The sequence below is a fragment of the Malaya genurostris genome, chromosome 3, assembly GCF_030247185.1.
Source record: "Malaya genurostris strain Urasoe2022 chromosome 3, Malgen_1.1, whole genome shotgun sequence".
NCBI classification, from domain to species: Eukaryota; Metazoa; Arthropoda; class Insecta; order Diptera; family Culicidae; genus Malaya; species Malaya genurostris.
Genome location: NC_080572.1, coordinates 201,709,865 through 201,725,028, shown reverse-complemented (window position 1 = coordinate 201,725,028; position 15,164 = coordinate 201,709,865). Strand labels below are relative to the sequence as shown.

Below are 15,164 nucleotides of genomic sequence, written 5' to 3'. Positions count from 1 at the left end.
CGAAATTTTCGACTGTCGGATAGAATTGTGAATCCCAAGCAAATCTTTATAATCACATGACAATATTCAGAAAAGAAAGTAAACAAAGAGAAACTGTCACTTGTTCTTACGGCCTTCTGAAAAATCAACCGAGATTTAATCTCAACTCAAATGAAAATTGTTGACATTTTTTCAAAATTCTTCCAACCATAGAATCGAATTTCTGTAATAATATTTGGAAGAGCAACTGTGTCATATTGGCCTTTTAATCATATCAGCTTTATCATTCATCTCATATCACATCAAAGGATAAGACAAGAAAAAATATGTGTTGATGCCAATTTACATATCTGAAGACAAATTAACCGAGCTCTACTGCACATTCGGCAGAAACAGATTAGTTTTATCATTCGAGCAGTTATGATAGTGGTAGACAGAGTTTGCGATATAGGCTTTCCGGCATATTCCACGTAATATGCTTTCCGGTAGAGACAAACTTTGTTCATATAATAATGTACGCAGACTATATAAGGGCAGTGCAGATCAGATCAGGCACGATACCTATTACGGTATTACGGTATTACGGTACTACAGTACTACGGTACTTCGATAGTATATTAAGTTTTTATATTTGTCGTGATTGTCGTAGTCATAGTAATTGTTTGTCATAGTCATTTTAATATACTAGTCAGTTAATCAGGAATAAACGCGTACCAGTTTATTACATCACATCCGAAGTGTTCCGCGGTGTCCCCACCCGTGCGAAAGCCGTACCATGGCTTAATGTATTCGAAGTGTCCGCAGTGTCCCAATCTGCACGAAAGCCGTCCCAGGCTTAAGTTGGAAGCCGTCCCAGGCTTAAGTTGGAAGCCGTCCCAGACTTCATATTTCCGTACAATTTAAACACAACAACCCGTTAGTTGCATTGCTGTTCGCTATCGGTTTACTGCAGTGCGAATGCAAGTAAGATCGACCGACAAAATACTGCCGTCGCTTCGCGGAAATATCCTGGTGAGGATTTAATTAAACACAACGTAGGGTCCCGGCTAGCGCCAACATATTTTGGTGCCGTGACCAGGATTATCATCGAACCGAATAGTCAGTTACAGTTTTCGGAAGTCTATCGGTCGCGACGGTCGAAATGTGAAATTTTCTCACGATTTTCTTACGGTTTTTCATACCGCACATATTCAATAAGAGCAAGTGTAATGGCTACGAAGAAACTGAAATTAATGTCTACCATGTGAGAAAGTGCAATTAACAACTCGAAACCGCCATTGTTCAAGTTTAAGAACGATCTTCATAGTCGTTCACATTCAGTTCGCACATAAAATAAAAGTATTTGTGACAGCCCGCAGCTGTCTGTGTTTCAATTATGCATTCTCTATTGTGCGGCGAAAATCCATCCGTATCGATAGAAACGGTCAGTTGGAAGTACTCAATTCAGTGTAAACCTTTCCCACAGTGCGAAATACCGATCAGAAAATGTGTTCTGACATGTGATTGCTTAGTTGTGCAATGACGACGCCGCCATTGTAACATGAACTTTATCAGCGGGGAAGAAAATTACATGTGCTAAATAAATGAAATTGCCGCTATCTCCATTAAACAACGCTAATCTATCCACGAACCCATTCGATTATCAAAATGTGCGCACCTTTATTCACCCATCATGAGATATGTGCAGATTCCATCTCCGCCCGAAGGCGAATGTCAGCTTAACACGAGCGAACGGCATACATCAGTCATTATTCTAATGTCATCAGTTTCATTTTCGTCTTGCTCAAACCTATAAACACGTGTGTCCTGTAAAGTACATTTTCGATACAATGTCCGCGAAAGAAGATCTAGTTGACAGAGGCTTTGTGGAGACCCTCACTGGTTATTGTCTGTCTCTCGGTGATGATGGCCATCTATCGAGATCCGAAGAAAATTTTATTCGAGCCTGTTTTGAGCATTTGAAGGAGCGATACGACAAGCATAATGCACAGCTCACAGCTAAGGGAGTTCACAAATGGAACCGAGCAGAAGTGCTAGATCCCGTAGAAGACGCTGCTCTCAAACTACTTAAACATCTCCGTCGGAACCAGCCATGTGATCAACCGAAAGCAAGCAGTCCAGAGCAGTGCGATAAGCCGAACGTCACAAAGTTCCCGTTATGCTACGTATGCAAGGAAAGACACTTCCTTTACTACTGCGACATTTTCACCAGTTGGACTTCCACCAGGCGGCTGGAGTTTGTCGAAAGGATTAAGGTATGTCTCAACTGCTACAATGATCGTTATGAGACAGCCAAGTGCACGAAGCCAGCTCGATGTCTGATGTGCACGGCAGCGCATCACTCACAACTCCACTATGGGATCGTCCTTCGAAAATAAACAGCAACAGCAGACCCTCAGCAGTTTTTTTTACTTGGTTTATTTCTCGGATCACTAATTTCATGGACATGAAGTCCAAAATTACTTTGTTTATTTTTGCGTTCGGCGAGCAAATAAATTGATCCTTTCATTTTGTATTTACAATCGAGATCATGCTGGAATCCATTAACCGCATGGCCGTGGAAGGTTTCAGTCCTCGTACATGGTTCCCGCAAGGTTCATCGTGCTAAAGGCAAGTTAAACAATCATCGCATTCAGCCACCGGGCAGAAATCCAATCCTGTTCGGGACAAATCGCCAGACGAGTTCCTGGCCCAAGCTCGGGGGAATCGAGCGGTTCCAGAATCAGCTGTAAAGAGCACAAGCCTCGTCGGTGGGTTCGTAGAACCCCCGGCTGGGACTTGACATCAGTTAAGTACCCTTTTGTTTCATCATCCACTCTTGTATTCGTACGGACTTTCGACCTTTCAGACTGTTCATTTATATGAAACGACAATGTGAATTCAACGTACACAAACTGCATCGGACCCAAGAGATGTGGATGAGGACAGCAAAACAGAGGACAGCAACATTCAAACAACCGCAATCTAACAACGAGTGATTGCGTTTGTGATTTGGTAGCAGATCGAATCAGTAGGCAGTGCGATCATTTGTCAGTCAGCTTGCACATAGTGCAACCAGCGAGTTCTTCATCAGCAGCATGACATACACAGCTTACAATCAATCTTCCATACATTGTCATCTTGTGCATCGAATATTTGGCCAATCAACGGTGCTTTTGGCAGTCAGCAATCGTCGCAGCTCCACTAGTGGTGGAACCAGCGGAGTCGCTCGGGTCTTGTCTTATCGACGCCGGCTGCATAGCAGTTGACGGAGTCGAATTCAAGTCTCCCGTCCTCGACGCCCATGGTTCACCAAAGGATCACCAAGTGCAGTAAACAACACTTCAAATCATCGTGAAAATTTGTAAGCAGGCAGACTAGACTCACGTAATTATTTTGGACATGTGATAACAGCAGTTTTAGAAATTATACAATGTGGCACAGCAAACAAGATTCGAGTGCATGTAAACAGTAGCTAGGACAGTGCTATTAAATCAGATAAATTTATTGAAAGCATAGTCTTTCAAGGCGGGCGGTATGTTGATGCCAATTTACATATCTGAAGACAAATTAACCGAGCTCTACTGCACATTCGGCAGAAAAAGATTAGTTTTATCATTCGAGCAGTTATGATAGTGGTAGACAGAGTTTGCGATATAGGCTTTCCGGCATATTCCACGTAATATGCTTTCCGGTAGAGACAAACTTTGTTCATATAATAATGTACGCAGACTATATAAGGGCAGTGCAGATCAGATCAGGCACGATACCTATTACGGTATTACGGTACTACAGTACTACGGTACTTCGATAGTATATTAAGTTTTTATATTTGTCGTGATTGTCGTAGTCATAGTAATTGTTTGTCATAGTCATTTTAATATACTAGTCAGTTAATCAGGAATAAACGCGTACCAGTTTATTACATCACATCCGAAGTGTTCCGCGGTGTCCCCACCCGTGCGAAAGCCGTACCATGGCTTAATGTATTCGAAGTGTCCGCAGTGTCCCAATCTGCACGAAAGCCGTCCCAGGCTTAAGTTGGAAGCCGTCCCAGGCTTAAGTTGGAAGCCGTCCCAGACTTCATATTTCCGTACAATTTAAACACAACAACCCGTTAGTTGCATTGCTGTTCGCTATCGGTTTACTGCAGTGCGAATGCAAGTAAGATCGACCGACAAAATACTGCCGTCGCTTCGCGGAAATATCCTGGTGAGGATTTAATTAAACACAACGTAGGGTCCCGGCTAGCGCCAACAATATGTCTTCCGCATTTTTGTACATCGTTTAAAGAACTTTTGCACAATTTCTCCGTTCAGTTTTCTCTAATATTGTTCATAAAGAATTGATACGAAGTTTTGGTAGCGAATCCATTACTATTGGTTGGTTTAATAGACACTACATTCAATAGAGCTTACCGTCAAATTTAAAAAAAATCATCACTTCCGAAAACCTACCTTTTCTTAACGCGCATGGTCATATTTTGACCAAATGAAAACCGCAAAGTCGTTGTCCAATTTACAAGTCCCCCGCACACGGCGTCACTGACTTTTTTGTTCAAATACCACTACACACAAGCCGGTATGCAGGAGTAAACGTCAAATCAAAATTCAAAACATTCTGTGTTGTTTGGTTCCTGTGCTATACTGTTTCGCTTTCGCTGTGTTTTTGTATGCCGCAAACGAATCAAACGTTGAAATATTGATTTATCGTCATTGCAATTCCTTACGGAATCCATTGTAAAATATGAGTGCCAAAAAGGAACCTGAAACAGTTGGTTTTTGGCTACCGAACCAGTGCTCCGCTAAAATGGACGTTTTAACACCGCACAAGTTAGCGGTGGTTTTTCTCATACAAGAATATTTGTCGCTGAAGAAAGCTGTCGAGGAAAATGTCCAGTTGGACTTCACAGCGCGTGACAGACGAAGGTTTTGCCTTCTACTGCTTAAGCTGATTCAGTATCCGGATATGGCCTACAAGGATTTGTACGGATTGCTTACCTCACCGGTCTATGGGATACATCGAACTCATTTAGAAGAGTTTGAAAAACTCATGAAGATGTTGAAGACAGTAGGAATAGAGGTGAGAAAATATATTAGTCATTAACATTCGAAATGAATAATTAGGTGTTTCCGCTTTTAGGTTTTGTTTGATCTGTATAATGTGATTGATAAGCTGATTACCGACAATGCCAGTAGTTACCAGATCGGAATAGTAGGTCTTTACTTTCGGCGAGTCTATATAACACTCGATAAAATGAGCTTTCCAGAGTTTATGGCACTGTACAAAAATTCTGTGGCATACTATGAGAAGGGTGTCAGAGCGGTTCAAATTAGCAGCAGTTCTTTCACCAACAACGAAAGCTTTATGAAACTTGAGGCGCAAGCAATTTACAAAGACAGAAGTTCGACTTGTAAATGGTCTATAAAGCAATCGGAACTATTCGTTGCTCAACAAAGCTCGTTGTTACAGAACAATGAAATCAATGCCCTTAGTCCGAAAGAAATGCAAGCGAGATTGAATGAAATTATCCATGACCATCCATTGTATTCACAGGCTTATTTTTTGACATACCTAAACAGTGTGAGAGTGAGGGACTTCTTCAACGCAATTGACGCAATACACAGATCTTTCGATAGAAGCACACTGAATTCACTAGCCCTTGTTCAGGATAGCAAGGAATATCAATACTCAGCGTTGAATTTAGCAATTTTACATGCACAATTTAATCATAACGAGGAAGCACTGGCAAGCATCAAAGAATGTATAATGTTAGCACAGGAAAACAGTGACAAAATATGTCTACAATTGGCTCATGCGTGGCTCTGTTTGTTAGATAATAGTAAATCGCAGTTTTCAGAGAAAAATATAGCCAATAAAGAGCTTATAACTCTGGTGCATTCCATATCCCTTGGAATCCAGTCATTGGTAAAATCGTCAGCATCGACGGGTTACACTCCGGCGAAGCTTTTTGAGGTATTACTCAAAAGTGATATTCTAAATTGTCAAACATCTATGATGGATTTGATTGCTAATGGCATTGCAGAACGTGCAGCACTTTGGGCTATGTATGGTAAAAATGAAGTATCGTCGCTTTGCTCCCAGTTGCTTCTAAATTCCGATCTGAAATCACTTGGTAAAACATTCAACGGTGAAGGGATATGTCAAGCTCTGTGCTCGTTAATAATATGGCTAGCTATACAGGGCGAGTTTAATTTAGCCTTAACAGTTTTGAAGCATACACGGGAGCGATTCCCGCGGTACCCTCTGTCGAAATCATGGATGACGGCTGACTACTACATTACCTCAATACAGGCTATATTTCGTCACGATTGGACAGAAGCTAGTAATGCTTGCTATCATCTTTATACCTTAGACAAGCATCTCTCCCTACTGCAGAGAGCATATCTGTCACTTACACGGCTCAATTTCAAATCAGCTGACACGCTGTCACGTCAACTTTTGGATGATGATACAATTGAACCGCTCACACGGGTCAGGGCCCTTCTGTTGACTGCACACATTTTGATCCCTTCTCCTGAGACAGCCAAAATGGAAGTCATCAATGTTCTAAACGAGGCTTTAGCCATTGCCAATAAAAATTATTTGGACTACGAAAAAGCGCTAATCGAAATGCATTTCTCCTATGTGCTCTTCACGATGAAATTACCACACCAAGCACTGAAAGCTGTCAAGAACTGTTTGGAGAACATTCTGGCTAACGGTGGAATCTACGACAAAGCGAAGGTTCTGTTCTTGTTCGTGAAATGCATCTTAGCCGTTGAACAGGAACCCGTCAATAAGCTAGCGAAGATTGATAAGTGCTTACCAATGCTGGAACAAGCCGTAGAGTACTTACAAAAGTTAGAATGTTACGTAAAAATGAAGGATGTCTACATTTTTCTAGCTACCTTGTATAACGAACTAGAGATGAGGGAAGAACGTAACAAATATGCATACAAATATCGGCAAATCGAAGAGCAGTTTCCTACACCGAGCGAGTATCTGAATATGTTCTTCTAGCTTTGATTGAAGAGTACCTTCTTTCTATTTATTAAAATCCGAAATACCGCCCCTGAGAACCTAGATTTGTTGTACCGATATTCGTTATTTCTTACCTTAGGTGACACACGGACACTGGTAACTCCATACTTGTGGCCTTGCAATGGTGAAAATGCCTCCTCGCAGAAGCCTCTTCCTGCTGTCCAACGCCAAACCCGCACAGTTTTATCACTGAAATTAATGGGTACAAAATAAGGATATGTTATAAAATTTGAGTGTTCCGTTGTTTTTTTTTTATCGGGTATGCAATTTATTCTGAACTCCCATGCACTGATGAGACAAAAAAAAGAGATTCACATCGGGCTTGTTAAAACGAACCCCAACCTGTTCTGAATAAACAATGGAGTAGATCGTTGAACCGTAAAATTATTTTGTTCATTTCGTCAAAAACTTCGATCAATAATGCAAACGGTTTGTGATATCCGAAGGCAGTTGGCAGATATCTGGATGACTCTCGGATGCTCAACGATGACTTCCTCATGCAATAGCTTTGCGACAAATTTTGCAAGTTGGATAAAACGACGTCAATGAAGAGTTTCTGTATTTAGTAGCCTGCTGTGATTATGAAACGGTGGACGATTAATCGAATCACGCCAAGGAAGGTTCGGCGACGCAAATTCCATGAACTTTCGCTTTCTCGTCTTCCAGCATCACGAATTGATTTAATATTGCTTGGAGGCAAACGCTAAAATCAATAGATCGAACGATGAGGTAAATCTTCCAATCATCGGCATACGCAATTTTACATGCAGGTCTTAGAATTTTTAATATGCCGTTGATATATAAAATGAAGAACAGTGGACCTAGATTACTCCCCAGGGGTACCCTGAACAAATAAGTGAAACTTGAGAATTTAGCTGAACCAAGCTTAGTGCGTGGCGTTCTACTAGTTAAATATGATTACAGTTAATTGAAAACTCTCAGTTCATATAATTTTGTTAGTTGTATATCATGGTCAATTGTATCGAAAGCAAGTTTAAGATCAGATTAGATTACATCATCTTGAGTTCCGTGTTCAAAACAAACTGTAACAAATTGGATATTTGTGGTAACTGGTTACTCGGGGAGGAATTCATGTTGATCGTTCGAAATAGAGCGAGGAAGAGCACCCAACTAACCAAAAGTTCGGATAAAAGGAACTGATTTGGCTTAAGCAGCTCTCAAAGTTAATCAATAGCATTCTAAGCAGCCCATTTTTTAAGTAATTATCCACACTTGAAAGTTCGCGCGACGCAGCGGAATGAACTTCTAAGCTGCTTCTAGAATACATTGTTCAGCTTCTATGCTGCGATAAAGTTCACGCGGAACTTGTTCTGTACTTTCAAGTTGCTAAAAGTACCACGTGCACTCTTAAGCAGCGAGAAAGTTCACGCGGAACTTGTTCTGTACTTCGCACTGTCAAAAATTGCCACGTGTTTTCTTAAGCAGCTAGAAAGTTCACGTGGAACTTGATCTGTACTTTCAAGTTCTCAAAAGTTCCGCGTGTACTTTTAAGCAGCAAGAAAGTGGACTTTTTAAGTAATTGTGGAACTTCTGGTTGCTTGGGCAGGCACTATTCATTTTACAATTTACAAAATTGTGGATGCGGCTTGCGGACTCCTTAAAAAATAAAGACCATAAACGAATTTATGGTTATAAATTCTGCACAATAGATCGACAAGTAAACATTGAACATATTGCGGCAAAACACTACAGAAGGTATACCATCCGGACCAGGCATAAACGAAATTGTTAGTTTCCGAGTAGCTTTCCTAACCATATCAGGTTACTAGGAACATTCAATACTTCCAAATCAATTTCACGCTTAGTAACGGGTTGTACAGTGAACACTCACGAGAAATAATTGGCAAACAACTCGAATTTCGCTGAACTTTTTGACAATTCAGTATCGTCACACGTTTACAAGCTTGCGAGCTCTTTCTTGTAGAAATAACATAGTTACAGAACTTTTCGGGATGTCGTCTTCAATTTATTTGCACCCGTAAAACGTAAGGTTTTATAAAACCACGAGCTCAGATTACAATACTCATTGGACGATAAATTGAAACTGTATCTATTCTCAGCTGATCGGTGACTTCGGAATCGTCGCAGCAGGGAGTTATGTACTCCATGCAGGAGAAACACCAGGGCCACGAGTCGGCACATGAGTATCCATCCAATTGTTATGTACAGTACATTTCATCAGTATTCGTCATCATCATCTTGTGTTATGTACGATTCAGACGATCCGTTTCCGTCACCGGAACGTCAGTCTCCGTTAAAATTAGTTTAATAATTTCACACGTTCCGTCCGTCAAGACGTTCCGTGACGGTGACGTTACGTGTGAATGTCTTTATAAGAATGCATTCAACTAATTTCGACGGTGACGGATCGTCTGAATCATACATTATGATTGTGAGATCAGTACCGTTTACCGGAAGCTGTCCGATGTAGAAGAAATTGTTTGGTTGAAAGCGATTGAAACTATATTTGCAGTTGTTCAAAAGTTCAAAACTGTATTTACATTCACGTTTCTATCCGGCAAAATACATAAGTTGTAATAATAAAACTGATGAATAGTAGTAAATTTAGTTAAAACTCAGATTGTATTACGATTTGTTCTTATATTGATTAAAATGGGAAAGGATCGTGAATAATTTATTTAGTATTGCTAGAAACATCAAGAGTGCTTTTTTTATCACCTGTCTCTTCGGGGAAAGTGCATAGACTATGTGTGACATATACTCATATGCATAAATCCTATGTTTAGATTTACTTCGTTATCAATGTATTGAAGCGGGTATTTACCTTGACCCAGTAACAAGCAGTGAATTTCCGAAAAAATCCACCGATGTGACATCGCTACTGTGACGGCTTATTTTTTGCAATATCTTTGTCCTGGAGCCACTCATGTTCACAGATTCGGTTATTAACACGTCAGTTCAGTGCAATTATTCGCTAGAATACAGTCCCCGGCCAACTGTTATCAGATAAATGAAAACCGCGATAACGACGACAATTCGTACGCCGATGTATGTGCCAAACAAATAATTAAACCATTAATGGTGTATCCAAAAAAACGATTCGGTGTCCCTTATTTTGAAATGCACTTCAATTCTCGCCCTCCAACAGGTACGAGTTCCACATGAATCAATGAAATGACTGACGTACAGAGATAAAACTGTGCTCCTGTTATCAACTAGCGATGTGTGCCAACTGAGTTGAAGTTTAAAAGAGAATGATTTGATAAAAACATTGCTCAATCAACGTATTAGTCATTGATTTGCACCAACACATACTCAGCATCAGTGGATAATAATGTGTAGAACCTCGTGGAAAATATGTATTAATTTGAAAAAGGACATGTGCGCAAGAGGGCAGTTTCTAATCTTAGAAAAACAGCAACAGGTATTCTTCGCTGGCAGAAATTCAAAAAATAAATTATTATTTGGTGCATTTCCTTAAAAAAATGCTTTTTGAGAATCGGATAAAAGGAACTGTTTTAGCTTAAGCAGGTTACGAAGCTTTCACAGCACTCAAAGCAGCCCATTTTTTAAGTAATCATCCACACTTTCTACTGTACTATCCTTTCAAATTGCCAAAAGTACCACGGGTACTCATAAGCAGCGAGAAAGTTCAAGCGGAGCTTGTTCTTTGATTTGATTCCGTTGTTCGACAATTTTTTGACGTAAACTTACGGTAATCATTAGAAGTAATCGATGATTCGGTACATGAATTTCTTTTTACAAAAATTATGCTAATTTTTACCGGACAATCAGTTTTATGCATGTTTTCATTACAGAAATCTGCAAACAGGCTTCCCAGCAGTACTGCTTTTCAATGACATCCGCCACGAGATAGCATGAACTGTCGGAGCGCAAAGTCGAAAGCCCAGTCTACAATATGTGTGAAGCATACGCCGAACTGTAATGGCAACAGCGCTCGCATGCCTAAATGAATGCTGTCACTGAGACAGTTTGTACTCGCCAGATTGATGAGAGTATTCTATCCGGAGAGTAGTCAAACCGAACGGGCTGTTTGTATCCTGTTTCTTTCTGTTCGCTCATTCGCATAAAATGTTACGGAGACAGCCTTTGAAAATCGAAGACATCCTTTGATTTTAAGGGCATTACTGTTACGAAGGGCTGTCGCAAGCCGGCTGTCTCATCAATGTCTCTTGAAGCAATGAACCGGCTGTTTCTGGAGACGAGCCGTGGGTCATAGTGCGCTCGCACTATTTCGGCTGCCTCAATGAAATGGTACTAGTACATACGATTGCGTTGTTGGGATTACCTTTGCAGGAAACTTTAGTAACGTTTCATTACAATACCATTGTGAAATAAAGAAATTGTTTTAGATTTATATATACTGTCGGCGAAGGCAATGAATTTTAATAACTAACGAATATTAAAAGATAAACACTGAGTTTTGTGTAACGGCTCATATGTATATATGAATTTCTAAAGTATTGATCCTTACTGCTTCCTTCTTATTCCTAAAGAAACAGATACACTTCCATTCATTAACAATACTCCGAAAATGTCTTATGCACCCTTATTCTGAATAATGACGTTTGATTTTTGGATCGAATCGTAGCTACTTTTCACAACTAATTAATTATGTAGTGTATTTAACGTTACTCCACCAATAGTCGGCACACTTTGGTACCCGTGCCTCACCGATTTCGTTGAAACTATAGAATATGATACTCTGAACCCAAATAAGATGTTTGGTGCACTTTGAATAGTTTTCGACCATAAAATTGAATGGGCAACTTTTATGTTTATATGTGAACATGTGCTTTCAGATTTTCGCTAAAAGTGTTTTAAAAAGAAAAATATAATGAAACCATTATTTTTCCCAAAAGCATCAAATTTTTTGGTTTACCCCAAACTTTGTTACAAATTTAGTATTCTCAATTGTTCTTTTCCACATAGGAATCAATCAACTAATAGCTTAAATTTATTTAAAATAGCTTAAATTTAGTTGTTCATTTAACATTCACATAGGTTTTGCCAGCAGTTGAAGGAATGAGAATATAAAAAACGTTGAGTTCTTAATTTGTTACTACCTTTGAGAACAGATCTTCAATAAACCTCTTTTGTTTTCATAAATATCACAAAACTAGAAAAATAAGTTTATAAGTTTTTTTATGGAATTCAGTGCCTATTAATATAGCTTCATTGCGGCTTAAATTGACTTTCCCTTTGCTCTCATTGCAAGTTTCTAAGTACTCCCCGGACCTTGTAATTGAGCTCTTTTTCGTTGAGGTGGTAGATCTTTTAGTACCATCTACACAAATACAGGGTCCGCAACCATGAAGTTGATTGGGGGAGCTCTCAGATAAAAAGTAGTTCAACAGATGGTTGTTTATGTGAAGAAAAGTTAAGAAGAAATTTTCATCGCAAATCATTTAATCATCGCAAATCATTTAATTAAAAGCCTTCCATTTAGTTTCATCCATATTCGACTTCTTGTTTCGAAATTAAGGGATGATCAGTACCAAAACTGGGAATTTAAAAATTTAATTTTTGAATTTTAAATAAATGAAAGACAAATTCGTGTCATATACAGCTCTTAAATTCTGTTTCTCCTAGGATAACTAAAACAATGAGTTTCTTAGGGTCGGAAATGACTGCTACAATATTATTATTATTATTATCATTATTATTATTATTATTATTATTATTATTATTATTATTATTATTATTATTATTATTATTATTATTATTATTATTATTATTATTATTATTATTATTATTATTATTATTATTATTATTATTATTATTATTATTATTATTATTATTATTATTTTCATTATATCTTTTATTTATTCCCGGTTTCAAACTTAATTGTTCACCGGGGATTTACACCTACATTTTTCAGAACATAATTTCTTTTTAGAAAGAAAACTGTTAAATATGTGCAAAGAACTCGGCTCTCAGAAAGTTTGACTATTTAGTTACAATATTTATAGTTCCAAACGTTTGATTTTTTTAAATGCAGACACAAGCTACTAAGGCAATTAGATTTTAGAAAATTTTCGACATTATTAGACTTTTAACTGCGGAAGTCGGATCCGAATTAAATTCAATAGTTCGCTTTGCTATTCACGAATAACTTTCCTTTTCCGTGAGGGCGTGAGAGTCGACTCAAACAGAAAACGAAAAATGTGTACGAGAATTGTAGCGAGCGCATATAAACTGGATGTGCTGTTTGAAATTTCAATGCACCGCATCTTCTTCTGCGTGCGGCTCGTGATTGCAACATCTACATTTCCAAAATTGGATTGAGCGTAAAAGCACATAAAGGAAATGATTGAGATACTTCTAGAAGTTTACATGAAATTGTCCTTTTAACTGTAGATATAAATTTGGGCCTCAGTTACTTTTATAGCAAGTTTTGTGGTAAACAACGACATTAAGTTAAAGAATTCAAAATATACTGACACAAGCTTCTACTTGATGAAAGATACGCTTTAACCGAGTTTTAAATTTTACAATGTAAAGTGACAGTTTCAACGTGTGTAAAAGTCGCGAACTTCTGGTAGCTATGACCAAAATAATGTAATAGTTAATATGCTGTTTCTGGAAATAAGATAATTCTATGCATAACAGGAAGAAAATGATTCAGCAGATTATCAGCACAACCCTATATCATATAAGTAACCGTACTATATCCGATTTTTTTTTGGAATATATTCCAGGGTAATAGAAACACCATACTATTCATATATAGAAGAGAACTTGATATGTATGGAAAGCTTGAGACCACATTACTCAAGAAAGACATTATTACATAACTTGGGGAATTAAAACTTTTTTTCTAAATAAAACAAAATAAACATTCGAATCTGTTACGGGCAACCATGCTGCATTCCACGCTTGGAAACATATTTTTTTGAAGAACCGGAATTTTTCATTCAGTTTTTGCATTCAAAGCTTTGTTGTACGGTACCTGAAAATAAGATGTTTCTGGATGATTTTTGCCTTGCAAATTCCGACTCCAAATTTTTCACTCAAGGTTTTTATTCGATTGGTGGTTCAACGTATAACGAACTTAACGAGCCAGGTTTTGTATGTTTCATTCCTGACTTGAAAGAATTCTTAGTGTCCGTAGTATTGCAGCACTGGCCATGCAAAAATCCCGTAGACTTACAAGTCGACTGCAAAGCTAACGCTAACGAGTATCGAATACGGAATCTTTGATTTGAACATATCTTTCGCTACGAACATTTATTTACCGTTAACATATAAATCTAAAATCTGATTCAATTGGCTTTTACACTCTTATATAAGGAACGATTGCGCCTTTACTATCCTGAAGGAAGAGATAAAGAGGATGAAAATAATGCTCCACGCACATCAGTACGCGCATACACTATGAATGTTACAGCCCACAAACCGACCGCAAACTGCCTGAAAGGAGCACGCCGAACTGACTCAGCTATTAAAAAACATTGCTCTTTAATTAATCGATCTATCAATTCATAGAAGATCGACCAAAATATAAAAATTAACTTTCATTAAAACCAAAGTCCGTTCTTCAATCCGTTTCGTATTAGGAGTTTCGTATATTATTAATTATCAATTATATTGTTATCAATGCCCTACCAACGGTGATTGCTATGCGCAATGATCAACCGCTGCGCAAAGCAATCACCAAAGGCAAAACTAAAACCCACATGCTTGCCTCGAATCTTCATAGCAAACCAAGAGCAACAAATTTGAACCGCACCGGTTACTGTCGCAGACCTGGTCAAGGGAGAGTAATATTTTGCTCTCGACAGAAACAACGCAGTGACTGATACCCGAAGCTTACTGTCGCAACAGCGAGAACTTCATGCTTCTTCGGCTGTCGTGGACCATGACAAAATGTCTTACGATGGAATGAACTGTCGAACGAAGTGAATGACGGCAACGTTGGCTGTACAGAACTATTTGTCTAAGGGCTGTCGTGATGAAACCTATCACAAGGCTGTCATGGAAAGAGTAGCATGACATCCTCAATAATAATGTCGCGCGGCGGTACATTTGGGAAGCCTGTCTGCAAATAATATTAGAATTCATACAGTAAAGCAGAACAGTAGCCGAGTACGGTAAAAATCATACTGTGGAGCTGGAGCTAACAGCTATAGGCCTGGGGTGTCCTTTGCTGTATCAAG

The 15,164-nt window shown here is 38.7% G+C and overlaps 2 protein-coding genes across 3 annotated transcripts in view; one reads left to right on the top strand and one right to left on the bottom strand.

Annotated features, from left to right (window-relative positions):
• Positions 1–10,246, bottom strand: part of LOC131435154 (WD repeat, SAM and U-box domain-containing protein 1-like) — a 61,029-nt gene extending 50,783 nt beyond the window's left edge. For both annotated transcript variants that reach the window (XM_058602747.1, XM_058602746.1), the window contains exons 1-2: positions 9,809–10,246; positions 7,077–7,191 (exon numbers count right to left, since the gene is read on the bottom strand). In XM_058602747.1, the coding sequence (XP_058458730.1) occupies positions 7,077–7,191; positions 9,809–9,912 (219 nt within the window). In that variant the 5' untranslated portion in view covers positions 9,913–10,246. The remainder of the gene's footprint in view (positions 1–7,076; positions 7,192–9,808) is intronic.
• On the top strand, positions 4,505–6,997 carry LOC131435153 (anaphase-promoting complex subunit 5). The gene is made up of 2 exons (XM_058602745.1): positions 4,505–5,040; positions 5,101–6,997. Exons 1-2 carry the CDS (start codon positions 4,705–4,707, stop codon positions 6,979–6,981), a joined length of 2,217 nt encoding a protein of 738 aa, XP_058458728.1. The 5' UTR covers positions 4,505–4,704; the 3' UTR covers positions 6,982–6,997.
• Positions 10,247–15,164: the final 4,918 nt, after the last annotated feature.

What these genes read in the sequence shown, in the direction of transcription:
- LOC131435153 (XM_058602745.1), top strand. Translation starts at nt 4,705, where the DNA reads ATGAGTGCCAAAAAGGAACCTGAAACAGTTGGTTTTTGGCTACCGAAC. An exon ending in TGAAGACAGTAGGAATAGAG is followed by an intron (nt 5,041 to 5,100) that starts GTGAGAAAATAT and finishes TTCCGCTTTTAG; the next exon opens with GTTTTGTTTGATCTGTATAA.